At 42.4% G+C, this 17961-nt stretch overlaps 1 protein-coding gene across 1 annotated transcript in view; it reads left to right on the forward strand.

The window, feature by feature from the left end:
• Window positions 1-17961, forward strand: part of LOC135217178 (sterol regulatory element-binding protein cleavage-activating protein-like) — a 184931-nt gene that overhangs the window by 20478 nt on the left and 146492 nt on the right. Inside the window, 6 exon segments of the mRNA XM_064252899.1 lie at window positions 2279-2403; window positions 7112-7295; window positions 7566-7705; window positions 8867-10275; window positions 10758-10793; window positions 10796-10974. Of these exon segments, the coding sequence (XP_064108969.1) occupies window positions 2279-2403; window positions 7112-7295; window positions 7566-7705; window positions 8867-10275; window positions 10758-10793; window positions 10796-10974 (2073 nt within the window).

Here is a 17961-nt window from a genome sequence, read left to right on the forward strand (position 1 = left end):
TATTGCAGGTCTGTTGTATGGCCTGCACAGTCCATCAAGAGAAGGACCTTAAAAGGGTCAGGGCTTTCATTATCCAGGCCTTAAGAGTTATGCAGCCAATACACGGGGAGCAGAACCTTATTTTTGTTTTTTAAGGCCTGTGGATTTTTGGCCTTATAAATAATGCCTGGCTTGAGTATAAAGCCTGCAGCATTGCCACACATGATGACTGACATTGTCATTGTGGGCCTCTTCACTTCATCCTTGAAGAGAAATGTACGAGAAGGCATCCTCTTCCAAAAGAGGCCTGTCTCGTCCATGTTAAAAACTTGCTCAGGGAGGTAGCAGCCATCACTGATGAGCTTAGGAAACTCATCCCCCATGTAATGACGAACAGCATTGGTGTCGGCAGAGGCAGCCTCACCATACAAAGGCACGCTTTTGAGGCCATATCTCTTTTTTTATATTTATCAAACCAGCCTTTGCTGGCTGTAAAGCCTTGTCTTCAAGGAGGCGAATCACCCGTGGCAGAGCTAGTACTGGCTTGAGGTTCATCAGAATCATCTTTAGTGGCTTCTTCAGCATCTTTGTCATCGTCATCGGGCAAGGTTTGATCATAGAGAGGTTTGCCATTTGTCCTGATCATGTTAGTGTCCAAACTCACGTTTTTTTTCCTGCAATCAGCAACTCACAAGGCTAATGCAGCTTCCATTTTCAGAATTCTCATATTATGTGGAGTTACCACACGTTTCAATTCTTTATTGAAGCTAATTGCAGCAGTTTTATGGATGTTTGCTTTGTCTTTTTTTATGTAGCGCACTGTCGATTCATTCACTCCATAATGGCATGCCACCGCGGCCTAACTTCTGCCCTGTTTTAACATATCTAAAAGTTTGACCTATTCACTGATGGTCATCATCTTCCTTTTCCTTTGGGCTCACTAGAAGAATCTTTCGCAGGGGCATGGCACGAAGGAGGCATTGTAAGGGCTTAACGAAAAGTTAATTTTGAACACAACACTAAGATACACGAGACACAGTTGACAGCGTGAACGAGAGTGGCGAGATACAACAAGGGAAGAAGCTGGGAGAGGATGCAATGATGCGCAGCCAATTAGCTTACAGGATACATCCACTCGTGCTCTCATTCGTCGATCTTGTGCCGGGAACCAATCATGTGCCTTGTTTGAGTGCCTGTGGGTATGTTACAAAGCCTCTGAGAGAGTTTCTCTCTCTCTGGCATCCTGGGAAACCATTTCTCTTGCGCATCTCAATGAAACAACGCTGCTCTCCGCAATACGTCTGCCGATATGGTGGTATTTTTTAATTTTGATTTTTCGATGAATATTTTTGAAAAATCAGTGATGCACTGAGGCCGCGAAACTTGAACGGCAAAGTGGCGAGGGATTACTGTACTCTACAGTAGTAGCGAATACTGTATATAGCATCATGGGTCTGCATGACTTCAAGGAGTTAATCTGTTTCCCTTTACAGTAAGGATGATCTCTATATTACATTCACACTTAACTGACACTTAATTGCTGAAACTGACACTTAATTACTGAATCTTGAGTAAATCCATATTCAAATAGCTTCCACAGCGATAACTGTTTTGTGCATCTACACAGAATCTTCACCAGCATTATATTGAACCCCCATATGCACTGGATATTGAGGTCCCTCTGAAAAAAAATGTGTATAAGATGTATGTACAGTACCTATCATTTGCATATATTTGTATGATTAGACATACAGTAAATGTACATTTATAACATGCATACATGCATATGCTCATGTATAAGACTGTTGGATTATGTGAGTATTAAAGAGTTTACTTGCTGGTGGATGGATGAGAGTAGAGGTAAACCGCAGAATATATAAAAGAATGAAAGGTGTAGTGTCAATTCAGAAGGTATAAAAAAAGATGCTATGGAAGACAAAGTTGAATGTACTAATTTTCACCTATGGGGATGAAGAGTAGATGTTGGATATGAATGAAATTGGAAAGGTTGAAGCTGTGGAGTTGATTGTTTGGAATATGTAAGTGAATCGTGAAGAATTAAAAGACTGAGGAATGGAAATACAGTTCAGAGAAGTAGTAAAAAGGTACAAGGCTCAAGGGTTTTAGGTGTTGTTTTCCTGTGAAGAGAAGAGAGACAGTGGGTTAGTGAAAAAATTGTACAATTTGGATGTGGTGAGAGAAATGATCTATGTACTATATAAATTAAAAGCCCAATTTGATAGTTTAAATTTGGTTTTATTTGGTACTTAAGATATTTTATAAGTTTTTTACTTTTCAGATTGTTGTGAAAAGTGGAGTAATGCCGTGGCAAAAAGGTCTTACAATTAGTGATGGTTATCGTGGACCACTGTCGACAGTTTTTCATCTTAGTCAGACTGTTAGCAATTACCAACTACATCATAAGTAAGACAAGTTTTAGAAAGTGAAATCCTTCTCTCTCCCAGATAAATAGTTCATTTGCATGTGAGATACAATTGTCTTTGCATGTGAGATACAATTGTCTGTTATTTACTTTTAACCTGTGACTATGTGTGTAGGAATGAAAACCATTGGCCTTTATGTAGTACTACTCCTTAGTGTGAGCTAGAATGGTTTGTTGAAACTCTGTAACAAGGCAGTTGACTGGTGGTAGGTGGGTGAGGGAGCAGCCACCTATCTCATTTCCAGCATCATCAAACACTTTTATTTCTTTTTGTGTCAAGATGCCTTGCTCCACTCATGCTGGCCAGGGTGGAACATCCATAATTTTTTATTGTATGTATGATATTTGTTTTTAGTTCAGTATGGATTTAAACAAGAAAAGTCTGGACATATGCATATATTTGGCAGCTTTATGTCTTTGATATTAGTGTTACCAGTTTTGTTGCTGTCCATTGCAGGTTCTTCAGAGGGGATTACTTTGCCTTCAGCACCAACAAAAATTTACAGCTCCTTCCTCCCAGACTACTGCTCTCTCGCACCCTGCCTTCTCTTTGTTTTGTGTTTTGTGAGAGGGTCCTGCGTGTGAGCATAAGTCGCCAGCTTGCGTGTGAACATAGATCGCCAGGTGGCATGTGAGCATAGGTCACCAGCCTGCACTCTGACAGTGCTGAGCTACCTAAGTGTAACTGTTGACCTTTCCCCAGATGAGACAGTGGCATGTGTTCATGGTTCTCCACTGCCTACCATTGCTTCATTGGCAGGTTGGGTGGAGGATGACACATTTTTGTCCCTTGGTATTCTGAATGACCTGTCTGTTACTGCTGTTTCTGTTAGGGAATTCTATGCTGTAGATCTTCCTCTAGCAGTCATCTTGCCTGTGAAGCTACCGTTGTGGTATTGAGCACAGGCTACACTACTCCTTGCCTCAACATGTTTTCTTCCTCTTCCTCCCCAGGAAGAAGAAAAAGAAGAGATATTGGAAACCCTCTCACAAGAAGTTCAGTTGGACTTCAAAGAAGAGCCCTCCTTTTTAAGGGGTTGGCAGTGGCATTTGGTCACTTTTGAGGGGTTTTCTCAATGAGCTCTTGAACCAACATCTCCCCATTTCCCCCATGAGACACAAGACCTATTCCAGACTTTTTCTTCTTCCATACTTTTCCATACCTACATGCTGATGCATGTATGATCTTGAAATAGTGTGTTAAGACAGAAACTTCACATGTAATAGGTTGCTGCTGTATGATCCAGCTGGTTGTCATGGCAGTGTATTTAGCACTGATTGACCTTTGCAGGTCCCAGCGCTTGGGCTATGCCTTAAATTCCATGATCAGTCAATCAATTAATGACAGTGTATTCATGTGATTGTGCAAGCCTTCAGGTGATGCCTGATTTGTCCACACCTTTCACTGTACAGGTGCACTTAGATAGGGTGTTTGTCTAAAGAGGTCACCATATTGAGATATTGTTAAGTACATATTACAGCGAGTTGCATGCATGTGATCATGCAGACTGTTTTTCCTAGTTTGTCCAGAGCTCCCAGTGAGCATATGCATGATAGCACACATACACAATCATCCATAGCATCTAGTAGTTTATTGTGGACTACAGTTGCAATTTGGTAAGACAGGTTTTTCAGTGATTGGTATTACTATGTCAGATTTCGTGTTAGTAGTCTGAGAATATTCAGTAAGTCAAACTGGAGTTTCATCATCTCTTTTAGGAGAAGATGCAAGTCATGGTTTGGAGAATTTCTAAAAACCTGGTGTGTTTTTCTTCAGAGTATCTTCAGTCAGAGTTGAAAATTTTCAAGAATTCTTTTGGCTCATGTGAACATGATCTCAGGGAAGTAAACACTGCTCCTTTGCTTGTGTGCTCAAGGGTGAGGTAGCTGTTCTGAAGTTGCTTGTGATGTCTTGGACCAAGTTAACAGTTGATGTGTGAATCATTAGGTACCCTGGTATCTAGCAGGTCAAGCAAGTGACTTTTCCTACTGTTGACTTACCAGAGGAAGTGATGTATGCCAGAAGATGCGTACTCCCCTTCAAGTTGTTACGTTAGTCTGTGGACTGACAACCTCCCTAGAGAAACTCGACTTAGGTTCTTCCTTCTCAGTGACATTGCCAGGGCCCATAGAGTCAATCTCCATGGCATCCTTTGGGCAGCATTGTTCTTTGCCCTTTAGATGAATATATTTGCTGATTTCATTGTCACTGGACTCTCTGTGCAGATGAGGGGAAGTATCTTAAGGTTGCTGACATCAGGAGGAAAGGCTATGACACATGTAAGACCATAGTGTAGTCAGTGGGCAGACTTTGTCCCGAGAAGGTGTCTCCATGTCTGTACTTGTTTCCCTACAAGTTTTGGTTGAGTGTAGTCTTGCTGCTAAGAACATTTTGGCCTTCTGTTTCTCTTTATGTTCTCTGAAAGATAAAGCTAAGGTGGCAGCGGAAGTTATGTACAGAAACTCGGACACTTTGATCTGCCATGCAGTCTCCTTCAGTCCCTCTGGGGTGTTGAGAGGTGCTTGGCAGCATGCTTTGGCAGACCAGCTTAATAATCCCCATAGGCAGTTAGTCTGTACAGATAAGTCTTTCTTTCTTGCACTGGGAAAGTTTTTGTGTGTTGGATGAAGTTAGTGATCAACCTGTTTCCACCACAGTTACTATACAGCTCTTTTCCTTTCCTCCTGTCAGTCTGATTTTCTGGTTGATCATTCATGTCTTTGTCATTCCAGGTCTGAGGTAACCCTTGTATTGCTTTTTTACCCCATGCTGAGTGGTATCCCAAGCTACTGGCTTCTCTGGTCGATGTACCAAGTGATTCCCCTTGGCCCAGTCTTCTCTGTTAGCCACACATTTGGAGGTAGCTTTCAATACAGTGTATGTACCAGAGTGAACCATTCCTTTGTTCTTTATGTAGACCCGGTCTCTTTCTCTCTCTCTCTCCTCTCTCTGGTTAGAGATGCTTCTCATCAGTTTGTGTACTTAATACTCATCTACCTTCATCAACATAAGCGCTTTTCAATCTTTACAGGTAAGCTTATTGCTCTTTATTGAGCCAAGTCTTATGATTGCAGGTTAGGGACCTTGCTTCTTCAGGAAAGTTGTCCATGCTCTTAAGAACTTATAACAGCTTTGCCAACCTCATTAGCTTCAGCCTGTGGCATGGAACTTGACTTTCCACAGCCTGACTCACCCACTGTAGAGCCTTGGATCAAGATTTCACCTTCAGAGATATGTTCTGTGTGGATTTGCATGGCCTCTTGTATTTTGTTTGGCTCTAGGAGGGCTAGGGATTCCTTGTGTTCCCAGTTGAGTTTTTGACAGATGAGAAGCTTTTGTGTCCAGTGTGAGCTGTGGTGGCCCTATCTAATTGGAACCTGACCTCTTAGGCCATAAGTTTGTCCCTTTATAGTACTGGCAGACAAAAGAATGGGGTGCTCAGAGTATGGTCATCCAGTTCAGGCAAAATCTCATGAAAGCCAGGGTTGGTGCCATTCCATAGCCACTCAGAGAGGTTGAATGGGCGAGGTGTTGGCTCCTTCTCTTCTTCCATTCTCCTTTCCTTTGCAAGGCAGCAGTTAGGTTGGTTATGTGAAATGAACTGCAGGTTAGACTTTGCATTCTATCTTCACTTCAGCTCACAGGCCCCTTAGGGGTGGGTTAGTGCCTTTAGCGTACCTCATGCGGCAAACTATGGGAATTACTTAAGGTTCTTTGGAGCATACCTCTGGTCCCTAGCTGCAATCCCCTTTCATTCTTTTTACTGTACCTCCATTCATATTATCTTTCTTCCATCTTGCTTTCCACCCTCTCTTAATAATTGATTCATAGTGCAAATATGAGGTTTGCATTCGGTTAAACCTTTAGAACCTTTTTATTGTTGATCCCTGTTTCAGCGCTGAATGACCTCATTGGTCTTAGTGCTTGACCTTTGGCCTAAATTCTATATTCTATTCTATTCAGTTCATTATTCTATTCAGTTCATAGTTGTGACTCTGTTTGCTCTCCTTTACAAATGGGGCAGGATTGATAAAGCTGCTATTATCGGAACCCATCAGTTTATGTGACTGTGATACCCTGTCTTCAGGGCATTACTTGGTTCTCTGAGGTTTTTGTAGAGCAAGATTTAAGACATCTCACCCTGGTTCAGGGCCCTATCAATCTTGCATCCACTGCTAGGTTTTATAGGTTATAAGGCTAACAATTTTGTATCCCAATTCCAGAGTAGAAGTTAAAGGAGTCTGTTACTCCTCAGATTACCATTATGACCAAGAGAATGGCATTTGTGGTTGGAGGTTAATCTTTCCATTCAGTTTGAGAAGCAACCATTCTACATAAGGAGTGAGTGTTCAACATAAAGGGCAGCCTTTTATATTCTAGTGGGAACAAATAAACTGTCAAATTATAATTTTCATTTTTCCTAGGTGTGCAAACTAGAGTATTTTATCATAATCCCACCTCAACTACCCTGCTGATGATGGCAATTGAGATGGGGGAGTTCCCCCACTCAACTGTCTACCACCAATTAATACCCTGTTACCAAGTTTCAATGAATGATTCCAGCTTGCATTAAGGAATACTCCTACATAAATGGCTGTGGCTTGAATACCTTGGAAAAACCAATGACTTGAAAATTTTTTCATATTAGTGGTGGTAAATTAACATACTAGTCTTCCCTTTTTTTTCAGCCACAGTGTCACACTAGGAACTGAGTGTCTGTTGATTGAAGGAGTAGTTAAGAAAATGCAGTCTGCTGGCCAGGTGTTACCTCATTACAATTGTCTGATGTTGTCTCCTGCTGATCTCTGGGCAAGAAATCAGTATTCATTTCTGCAAGACCAAAATGTATTGGCTACAGTAAATTCTCTTATGGTGAGTTTTTATAAGTGAGAACTTCAGGTATAGATTACATCTTATCAGATATTATCTTTATCCCATTGCATAATATTTCATGTATTTTATTTAGATTAAAAGTAATGGCTTATTTTGAGAAGGTGCTATTATCTTTCAGGTTTACTTAGCAAGAGGATTAATAAGACTTTTGATGATATTCAAAATTTCTTATTCTATTTTTGAAAAGTTTTTATTTTGGAATTTTTTGTTTTATATTATACAAGATTTTAAAATATTCAATTTTTTCAGTCAAGTTATGAAGGTGAAACAAATGTTGCGGATATCTTGTTTGGTGTTCCTTCCCGTGAAATTGGATTCCGCAGAAACAGAAATCCTGATCGTGTGATTACTTTTGCCATCACACTTGCGCTGAAGCATTATAATGAAGGGTAAGTATCCTTTACTCCGTTAGTAAAGTGATAATAATTGTAAATTATGTAGTGAAATAAATGAATTAGAACTGTTCCTCACCAGTGTGAATAACATAACATATTTGAAGATGATACATCAGTTTGAATCATTAGCTAAATGCTATTTTTCACAGTAATACATGTAATTAACTATAATTAAGCAAAAAATAAATGTAAAGGAAATGTATAGCAAACTTAACATTAAAATGTGGTCAATGGAAACTATCCAAAGAATACATACAAAAGACAGCAGTAAAAGCATTTGGTGTGATGTCATTGAAGGGATCCAGAGCAATCATGAGAGGTATGGTGGTTGGAAAGATGAAGAGAACCTTTAAGCTCTGGCAGAGGACAAAGAGGGAATTAGGGAGTAGGATGGAAATGTATGCAGTTAGAGGAGGGCTAAAAGCCAAGGAGCCAGGGTAAGAAGAGTTGAGATGAATAGAATTAGAGTTAAGGTGAATGATGAAAAGTGAAAAAGATGTAAAGTGGGCAGATATGGAAATGGAAAATTGAATTACCGTATATTTCGGCGTATAAGTTGACCCTTTAGCCCCAAAAAATCATGCCAAAATTAGGGGGGTCGACTTATCTAACGGTAACAAAAAGTGAATCTATTATTTTGGCATATCGGTACAGGAATCCAGGCTTTACAGTTGGCTAATAACAATGACAGCCTTGTTGAGGTAACTATGTATGTAAATACCAGTGTTAAAAACATTTCACACTAATACGACAATAATAATACCACAGTAATTGAGAAGGATGCGTTCACTCTGACAGTTTTGTATTTACCGGGGTATTGTTCAAAAACATTTATTGTATGAAATCTTTATTTATCACTTGAAATAAAATAAAAAAAATTATATTTAATAGTAAATATGTATTTAAAATCCTTCAAAATTACTTGAGTCATTGTCACTTGAATTAAACAATTCATCAAACAAATTATCATTCACGGTTTCATCATACATACATACATACATAGTACATACATACATACATACATAGTACATACATACATAGTACATACATGCATACATGCATACATACATACATACATACACACCAACACACAATTTTAGGTTTTTGTTTTAATTTGACAGGGTAAGGTTTCTAAAATAATTTTTCTCTTTCCAGGTTTGTGAATGGCTTAGAAAAAGAACTAACTTCACGTTTCCCAATTCACCAGCCTGTTCGACCGGAAAGGGAAGACATCACTCATATATACTTTCCCTCTCGTTTATCACTGTGGGAAGTCATGTTGGTCATCTTCTATTGTTTTTTGTTTGGTTCTATTTATTTCTCAATTCTTAAAATGGACATGTTTAAAAGCAAGTTGGGAATGGCAATTAGCGTCCAGGCTACTCTTATATCATCCCTGTGCATAGCTGTTGGTTTCTGTGCTTATTTTGGTCTTCGGCCTCTGCATAGTAAGGGAAAGTACGTGTACCCTGTTCTCTCTGGCTTGATTGGATTTGAAAATAGTATGGTGTTGATAAGGTCAGTTTTATCTACACCTGCTCATTTAGATATCAAGATACGTGTTGCACAGGGGCTTGCACGAGAGGGATGGACAATCACAAAGTATTTTTTAACTATGACAACACTAGTGACTGTGTTTTTCTTTTTATTTATTCCTGTTGTTCAGGAAATATGCATATATGGGAGTGTGGTTCTTCTTTGTGATTTGTACATGCAGCTAGTCTTCCTAACATCTGTGCTTTCCATTGACCTTCAGCGATATGAGGATTCTGAAGAACAGAAAAAGCAGTCATTGGTGTCAGGAGGACCATTTGCTGTTAATCCATTATTTAGATATCAGCCTCTAAACCCAAACTTCAATGTCCGAATTCTAGTCAGTAACACGGACCGGACTTCCACATCTGTGCCAAACCTTCACCGAAGAAGTGCACCTGCTTCTGCTAGCATAAAGTCTACAGGCCAGGATCGTATAGCTCATCCTCAATCAAAACCTCAGAATCCCAGTGATATGCCAAAGAGATTACGTGTGACTTACTTTTTTGCAAAGAAACGAATGTTTCAGAGGATGTTCATTTGCATATTTGTGGGCTGGATTGCATGGTTGATGTATAATTCTGGTTTGATTGAGGAATTTTCTGAGCCAGTTCATGAACCTCATAGATTAAGAGATTTGCCTTCGATTATTTTTTCTTTAACAAATCGATCAAGACACATGTACCTTTCAGAAGGTTCACAAATTACTCAGCCTGAAATTGATCCTGCAACTACACAAGCATCTGCTGCATTATTGACTCAACCCTCTATTTCTGGGAACTCAACAGTACAAAAGCAAGACAGTTTTAAGGTGCTGAAACATCGTTCTCGTTCAATTTTAAGGAAATTACCTCTCTCACACTGGCCAACATTATTCAGTTATTATAACATAAGTTTAACTGGGCATTATATAAGTATTTTGCCACCAATTTTGTTATCAATACCAGTGTCCTCAGAAGATGCCCAAAGTGTCCATAATCCAAGTGATCCAAACACTGATCCATGGCTTCCAGATAAACTGCACCAAGGGGGTTAGTAAATTGTTTTTGGTTCCAAGTTTACATATATTTTGAGTAATATGCATACAGTAAAACTATAGGTTTTGTTATTTTCTGTTGAGTGGTATTAGTAAAAAAGTGTGGATCTCTTAATTAATCAAGTAGCTTAGCTGTGTATTCTCTCCGCTTATGAATATGTATGAATGTTTAGTTGGCCCCCTCAATTTCCTTTCTGTCTTGTTCCTGATTATGATTAAAGTGTTTGTAGGTTTTTATGCATTTAAAATACTGATTTGAAATGATAGCTTATAATGGATGTCATTTTTGGCTGGGTATATTAAAAATTTAAATTTTTATACATTTGAGGGCTGTTGTTAAATATATTAAATTATTGTTTATTTCCTGACATTCTATTGTGAATTATACTAAGTCTGTATAGGTATTCTTTTGTAATCTTTTATATTGAAGAAGAGAGTGGTTTTGAGTAATGTTTTAAATTTTTGTTTGTTGTATAGAGCTGGCAGACAGTACAAGATCAGGTTGGCAAGAGAAATGGCATTTATACCAACTTCAAGTGGTGAAATGTTACTTACTGCAATATTAGTAATCCCTGCTGTACTTTGTTTGGTGTATAGCATCATTGCACTGTACCATTGCATATGTTCACGTAATTATGCAGAATGGAGGGCGTCTTGGTGGGGAAAGGATAGGATCCGAGATGAAAAATCACAGGTATGTTATTTCATCTAACTGTAGCATATACCAATCAGCTTTTTTGGCTGTGTGCAACTTAAGTTCTAATTTTACTTCTATTTAATGACTGGGAATGCAGTGTAATAACTCCTATTTATTCTTAGATTTAGTAAGAATTGATTGGAGTCTTTCACCCTACCTGGTATAGTCCCAATCTCTTAAATCTGGCACTTCCTTGTTCTGGGACGTGTTTTAATCAGCTGCCATTAGTTCTTAAGCAGCTATGAGGGCGTTGCCACATGTTTCAGTTGGATTTTTTCAGATTTCAGAACTGAAGCTTACTCTGTAAATACAAAAGCATAGCTTATTTACAACAAAAACGTTCTTTGAAACTCAGAAATATAGAGCATACAAAAGAACCATAATTTAAGCATACACTTGTATCACCTGATCTCGTGTATCATGTGATCATTAAATTTTGTCCAAAAACATGATTTCATCATATATATTGTGTATAGTGTGAGATGTATTTTCAGTAGATTACACTAGAGTAGGCTTTCTATGTCTGTCTCATTTTTGGTAGATAACATTGGTAATGCATTTTATATCTTGAGTTAGCTTTCATCTAAGAAGTAGGCTTATAAGCAAAAGTTCATTAGGTTAAACATGACAAATTTTTAATCAATTTGTATTTTTCATAGCTAACAAACCTTCGGTCTTAACAACAGGATAATTTTCCAAGTGCCAGCTGGTAACTGGTTAAAACAATCAATGATTGTAAGGCAAGGAATCTGTGAGATATGGCAACTCCTGCACGTACAAGGTGATAGCTTCAGTCTTTTCCTTAACCGTCTTGGAGAGTAGACGCTATCACTTTTGCTCTCACAACCAGCCTTATGACTTGTCTAAGAATTCACTACTATTTCTTATAATTAATAACTACTTCCTACTGTGTGCAAGACACTGGCATAAACAACAGCAAGAATTGACAAAAAAATTCATTTGAGAATTATCCGTTTGCCAATGTCAATTATACTGTAATTAACATATATTTATTAAGGGTTGCATTTCCGTTGTTGACATGTTAAAAATTTGTTAATTTCCAAAGGTGACTTCCATAATAAAGAATAAACTAAATCTTATTCATCCTTCATGCAATGGAAAGGAAAACCACCTTGGGTGAAGGAGAGCAAAAGCGAACGTTCGCTCTCCAAGGAGTTTGAAGAAAGGACTAAATACGTCACGAGGTTCAAGCACAGTCTCTAACTTGCCTCCACATCAGCTATGTATCGGATGCCAGATGCCACTGATCCCTTACATTTACATTTGTTCATGAAACTTACCTGGCAGATATATATATAGCTGTATTTTTCCGAATCCGACAGAAATTTAAACACTTACGACACACGCAGTGGGAGTCAGGTGGTTAGTACCCATTCCCGCCGCTGGGAGGCGGGTATCAGGAATCATTCCCATTTTCTATTCATAATTTTTCTGTCGCCGGTGCTGAAAACACCTGTTTGCAGCACCTCCGTCCAGATTTTGGAAACTTACTAGCTACTTGAGTATCCCTTTTGGTTTTTCTTTGGTATCTGAATTGGATCGGTGGCTTGGCACACGTTGACTTTGGATTGATTTGAATTTGGTATTGATTTTTCTTTGATCAAGATGTCAGGGTCTAGTTCTGCTAGCGCTAGATTTTGTTCTATGTCCGAATGTAGAGGTAGGCTACTGAAAGCTTCAGTAGACCCACATTCTGTTTGTAAAGTTTGCAGGGGGAATGAATGTACGTTTGAAAGTCGTTGTAAGGAGTGTGAAAGATTAACAGAGTCGGAATGGAAGGCGTATGAAACCTATCTTAAGAAACTTGAGCGAGATAGGTTAAGGAGGTCTTCCTCCAGGAGTGTTTCAGGTAGGCAAGATTTTAATTATTCTCCTGCTAACCCTCCTTCTGTAGATTATGCTCCTACCCCTGTAGTGTTGCCTCCGGCCCCTGAAACAGTGTCGGTAGAAGGTAATACTTTATCGCTAATTCTTGAATCGATTCGTAACTTAGAATCAAAAGTGTTAGCTCTGGAGAGCAAAAGTGAAGAGAAGTGCAGTGAAAGTGCCCCTTGTGTAGTGGAGGGTGCGTCAGATCGGCCTCATTCCGCCTCTAGACCTAGACCTCTGCTTGACTCCCAGATTACGGGGAGAGAGCATGTCGAAAGTCGAAGGAGGGTTACGAGGAACCCCCACCGATCTGGCGTGCCTTCGGCAGCTTCTGACGAACCTACCCAGACTGCCAAGGAGCATGTGCGTGCACGTCTTCTCAAGGAGTGCTTTTCTTCTTCTGAAGCTTCCTCCCCGCGCAAGGGGTGGAGCTCTCATACCGCATCACGTCCGCTGCAAAGGACGGCTTGCGTTCGGGACGCTTCACGTCCAAGTTGTTCTCCGGAACTTTGCTCGTCGCCTGATAGTGCGTTTGCTGCTTTTCCTCCGCAGAAGAAGCGTAAGGATTATTCGGAGGCGGAGTCTTTCCTAGATGTTTCTTCGAGCGCCGCAGTCGCTCTAAGGTGCGTGAAGTGGCGGTTCCTGGGAGTAGGAAGAAGGCGTCCCCTCGCCACTCGCCTGCTCACAGGATCAGCCCCTCCCCAGAAAAGGAGGCTTCACCTACAAGCAAGATTCTCCAGTCTCTTCAGCAGCAACTTCGAGATGTTTTTTCTTCGAGAGAGACTGTTCCACGTCGCCGTAAGAAGGATGACAATCTTCCTGTGAAGAGGTCGAGGCGTTCTCCCTCTCCCTCTCCTCGCTCGTCTCTCTCTCCGTTTGAGTCTCCTCTAGAGTTCGTTCTGCTCCCAGCAACTTTCTAGAGGAGGCGAGAAATTCGTTTCTCGCTCTCGTGAAGCGGTTGTTTCCGCTGCTACGAAACTTGTTGATAAGAAGCGCGTTTCTTTAGATGCCGAGCGCGCTTCTGTGAAAGTCAAGCGCGCTTTAGTGGATGCCGAGCGTGATTCGGTGCAAGGTAAGCGAGCGCCAGTGGACGCTCAGCGCGTTTTAGTGGACGCTCGCGCACACCAGTGGACGCTCAGCGCGCGCCAGTGGACGCCAGGTGTACACCTGTTGCGGTCGAGCGCACTTCAGTCGGCGCCAGTAGATTGGCTTCGGACGCCAAGCGCGCCCTACGGACGTCAGTTTTCCACCTCCGCAAGCGCAAGCGGAAGCGGGAACTCTTCCTGTTCGCCGCTCTTTCTCTTTTGAGAAAGCTCGTGACTCTTCTTTACTTCCTCCGACTTCTCCAGTGTCTGAAGAGGAAATTAGTGACGCTTTCGTCGAAGTGGACGAAGAACAGCAGTTGGCTCCAGTTTCGACGGACTACAAGGTTTTGACTCGTTTGCTACAGTCAGTCTTTGCAGACACTTTCCAACCTGAAGCTCCACGTACTCCTCCCTCTCAGTTTTCGTCATCCAAAGCTACTAAGATCTCGGGCTTTGTGAAAATGAAGAAGTCGCTTTCTACGAAGCAAGCTTTTCGAAAGGTCCATGATTGGATGGAAAAGAGGAAAGCTTCAGGCAAGACTTCTTTCGCTTTACCACCTTCAAGAGTTTGTGGCAAAGCTGGTATGTGGTATGAGACGGGAGAAAACGTCGGAGTTAAGCTTCCAGCCTCAGCTCAAGGAGACTGGTAGTATTGTGGATGCCGCCAGAAGATCTTTTCTGTCTTCCTCTAAGGTCTCTTGGACGCATAGTGAGTTAGACTTTCACCTTAAAGGCCTCTTCAGGACACTAGAGGTCTTTAATTTCTGGACTGGTGCCTAGGAGTTTTGGATGCCAGGTCCAGGAGTTCTGATTCCATCAGTCTGGGGGAGCTGTCCAGTGTATTGTCTTGCATGGACAAGGCCGTCAGGGATGGTTCTGAGGAATTGGCTGCTCATTTCAGCACGGGACTGCTTAAGAAGAGAGCACTTTTTTGCAATTTTACTGCAAAGTCGGTCTCACCAGCGCAAAAAGCGGATCTTCTTTTCGCTCCTTTCTCAGAACATCTCTTCCCCCAGTCTATGGTAAAGGACATAGCTGCCAGTCTCCAGGAGAAAGCAACCCAAGACCTTCTGGCACAGTCTTCTAGGAAGCCTACTACTACTTCGTCTTCTGGGTCCTCTGCTTTGAAGAAATCGAAGCCCTTTCGATCCGCTTCTTCCTCGAAGCCAGCCCCTCGAGGAAGAGGCTCTTTCAGAGGCAAGACTCCCGCTCCTTCCAAGAGCAAGAAGTGAGAGGGAAGTCCTTCAGCCACCGGTAGGAGCCAGGCTTCTACATTTCGCGAAAGCTTGGGAAGAGAGAGGTGCCGACGCTTGGTCTCTGGACATCGTCAAGAAGGGGTACAGAATTCCTTTCCTGATGTTACCCCCGCTGTCTTCGACACCAAAGGATTTGTCTCCTTCGTATCAGGGAGAAAAGCAGAAAGTGCTTCACGATCTACTAGATCAAATGATCGAGAAGCAGGCGGTGGAACAGGTCTTCGACCGGAGTTCTCGGGGTTTTACAACCGTCTGTTCCTAGTGCCGAAGCAGTCAGGGGGGTGGCGCCCCGTTTTGGATGTCAGCAGTCTAAATCGCTTCGTTACCAAGCAGAAGTTCAAGATGGAGACACCTCAATCCGTGCTTGCAGCCTTAAGACCGGGGGATTGGATGGTCTCTTTAGACCTTCAGGACGCATACTTTCACGTCCCCATCCATCCCCGATCAAGGAAATACCTGCGGTTTGTCCTGAAAGGGAAGATTTTCCAATTCAGGGCACTCTGCTTCGGTCTCAGCACGGCGCCGATGGTGTTCACCGTTCTTATGAAGAACGTTGCGAGGTGGCTCCATCTTGCGGAAATAAGGATCTCTCTCTACCTAGACTACTGGCTTATTCGAGCCTCATCGCAAGACCGGTGTCTGAAGGACCTTCACACGACTCTGTCGTTAGCGAGGTCCCTGGGACTTCTGGTGAATCTCGAAAAGTCGCATCTGACTCCTTCTCAATCCTTAGTCTATCTGGGGATTCAGATGGACTCAGTGGCTTTTCGGGCTTTTCCGTCCCAGGGGCGACAACTTCAATGCCTGGACAAATGTCGGCCTTTCTAGGGAAGGAAACATGCTCGGTGAGGGAATGGATGAGTCTGCTGGGGACCATTTCCTCACTGGAGAAGTTTGTTTCTCTGGGAAGGTTGCACCTCCGACCACTTCAGTTCTTCCTCTCAAGCAATTGGTCACGCAAACAGGATCTAGAAGAGGTCTTGTTTTTGACGGAAGAAGTGAAAAAGCACCTCAAATGGTGGTTGGATCCAAAGAAGCTTGCGGAAGGACTTTCGCTCAAGTCTTCGGAACCCCGACCTAATGTTGTTCTCCGACGCGTCCTCCACGGGTTGGGGAGCAACACTGGGAGGGAGGAGAAGTGTCAGGCACCTGGAGAGGGGAACAGGTGTCCTGGCACATCAATCTAAAAGAACTTTCAGCGGTTTACCTTGCTCTAAGGTTCTTCCAAGAGGAAGTCTCCAACAAAGTGGTTCAGATAAACTCGGACAACACACCGCCTTGGCATACCTCAGGAAACAGGGGGGAACTCACTCTCCTTCTCTGTTCGCCATCGCGAAGAATATCCTGATTTGGGCGAAGTCGCAAAACGTCACGATTCTGACAAGATTTGTGTCAGGCGTGGAAAACGTGCGAGCGGACCTTCTCAGTCGGCTAAGGACAGCTTCTGCCGACGGAATGGACCCTTCATCAGGAAGTATGCCAGGCGCTATGGAAGCTGTGGGGACGTCCTCATGTGGACGTTTTCGCAACTTCCCGAACGAAGAGACTTCCGCTGTATTGCTCCCCAGTTCTGGACCCGGGAGCAGTGGCAGTAGACGCCCTACTGTGGAATTGGTCGGGACTAGACATTTACGCTTTTCCCCCATTCAAAATCCTCGGGGAAGTAATGAGGAAGTTCGCTGCATCAGAAGGAGCGAGAATGACCCTCATCGCCCCCTTCTGGCCAGCGGTCGACTGGTTCACGGAGGTGATGTCCTTCCTAGTAGACTTTCCAAGGACTCTGCCCCTAAGGAAAGATCTACTCAGACAGCCCCACTTCGAGAGGTACCACAAAAAACCTCCGCGCTCTGAGTCTGACTGCGTTCAGACTATCAAGAAGTTGGCCAGAGCGAGGGGTTTTTCAAGACCTGTGGCAACGGCGATTGCCACCGCAAGGAGGCCCTCCTCAATCGCAGTTTACCAATCAAAGTGGGCTGTCTTTAGAAGTTGGTGCAGAAGGAAGGGCATTTCCTCCACCTCAACCTCTGTGAGCCAGATAGCAGATTTCCTTCTTCACCTTAGGAAAGAAGTGAAACTAGCCGTTCCCACGATTAAAGGCTACAGAAGCGTGCTTTGCTGTGGTCTTCAGGCATAGAGGACTCGACTTAGCGAATGATAGAGACATTCATGATCTCATTAGATCATTTGAGACTGTGAAAGTTCTCCAACCTAAAGTACCATCGTGGAACTTACACGTGGTACTGAAGTTTCTCATGTCGAGTCAATTTGAACCGCTCCATTTAGCCTCGCTTAGGAATCTTACTAAGAAGACCATTTTCCTAACCGCTCTGGCGACGGCGAAGAGGGTTAGCGAAATTCAAGTCATAAGCAAGCATATTGGGTTCAAGGATCATAGTGCAGTTTGTTCCTTAAGTCTACGTTCTTAGCAAAGAACGAGAACCCTTCCAACCCTTGGCCGAGGACGTTCGAGATCAAAGGGTTGTCGGAGCTAGTGGGACCTGAAGCTGAGAGAGTCCTGTGTCCTGTCAGGGCTCTCAAGTTTTATTTGCAGAGAACCAGAGCATGCAGAGGTTCTTCGGAGAACTTGTGGTGCTCTGTGAAAAAACCAGATCTTCCGATGTCGAAGAATGCACTGGCGTTCTTCTTAAGAAGTACGGTTAAGGAAGCCCATGAAAAGTGTAGTGAAAGTGACATGGAGCTTCTGAAAGTGAAAGCCCACGAGTTGAGGGCTATTGCTACTTCGGTGGCTTTTC

The sequence above is a fragment of the Macrobrachium nipponense genome, chromosome 7 (genome assembly GCF_015104395.2).
Source record: "Macrobrachium nipponense isolate FS-2020 chromosome 7, ASM1510439v2, whole genome shotgun sequence".
Lineage (NCBI taxonomy): Eukaryota > Metazoa > Arthropoda > Malacostraca > Decapoda > Palaemonidae > Macrobrachium > Macrobrachium nipponense.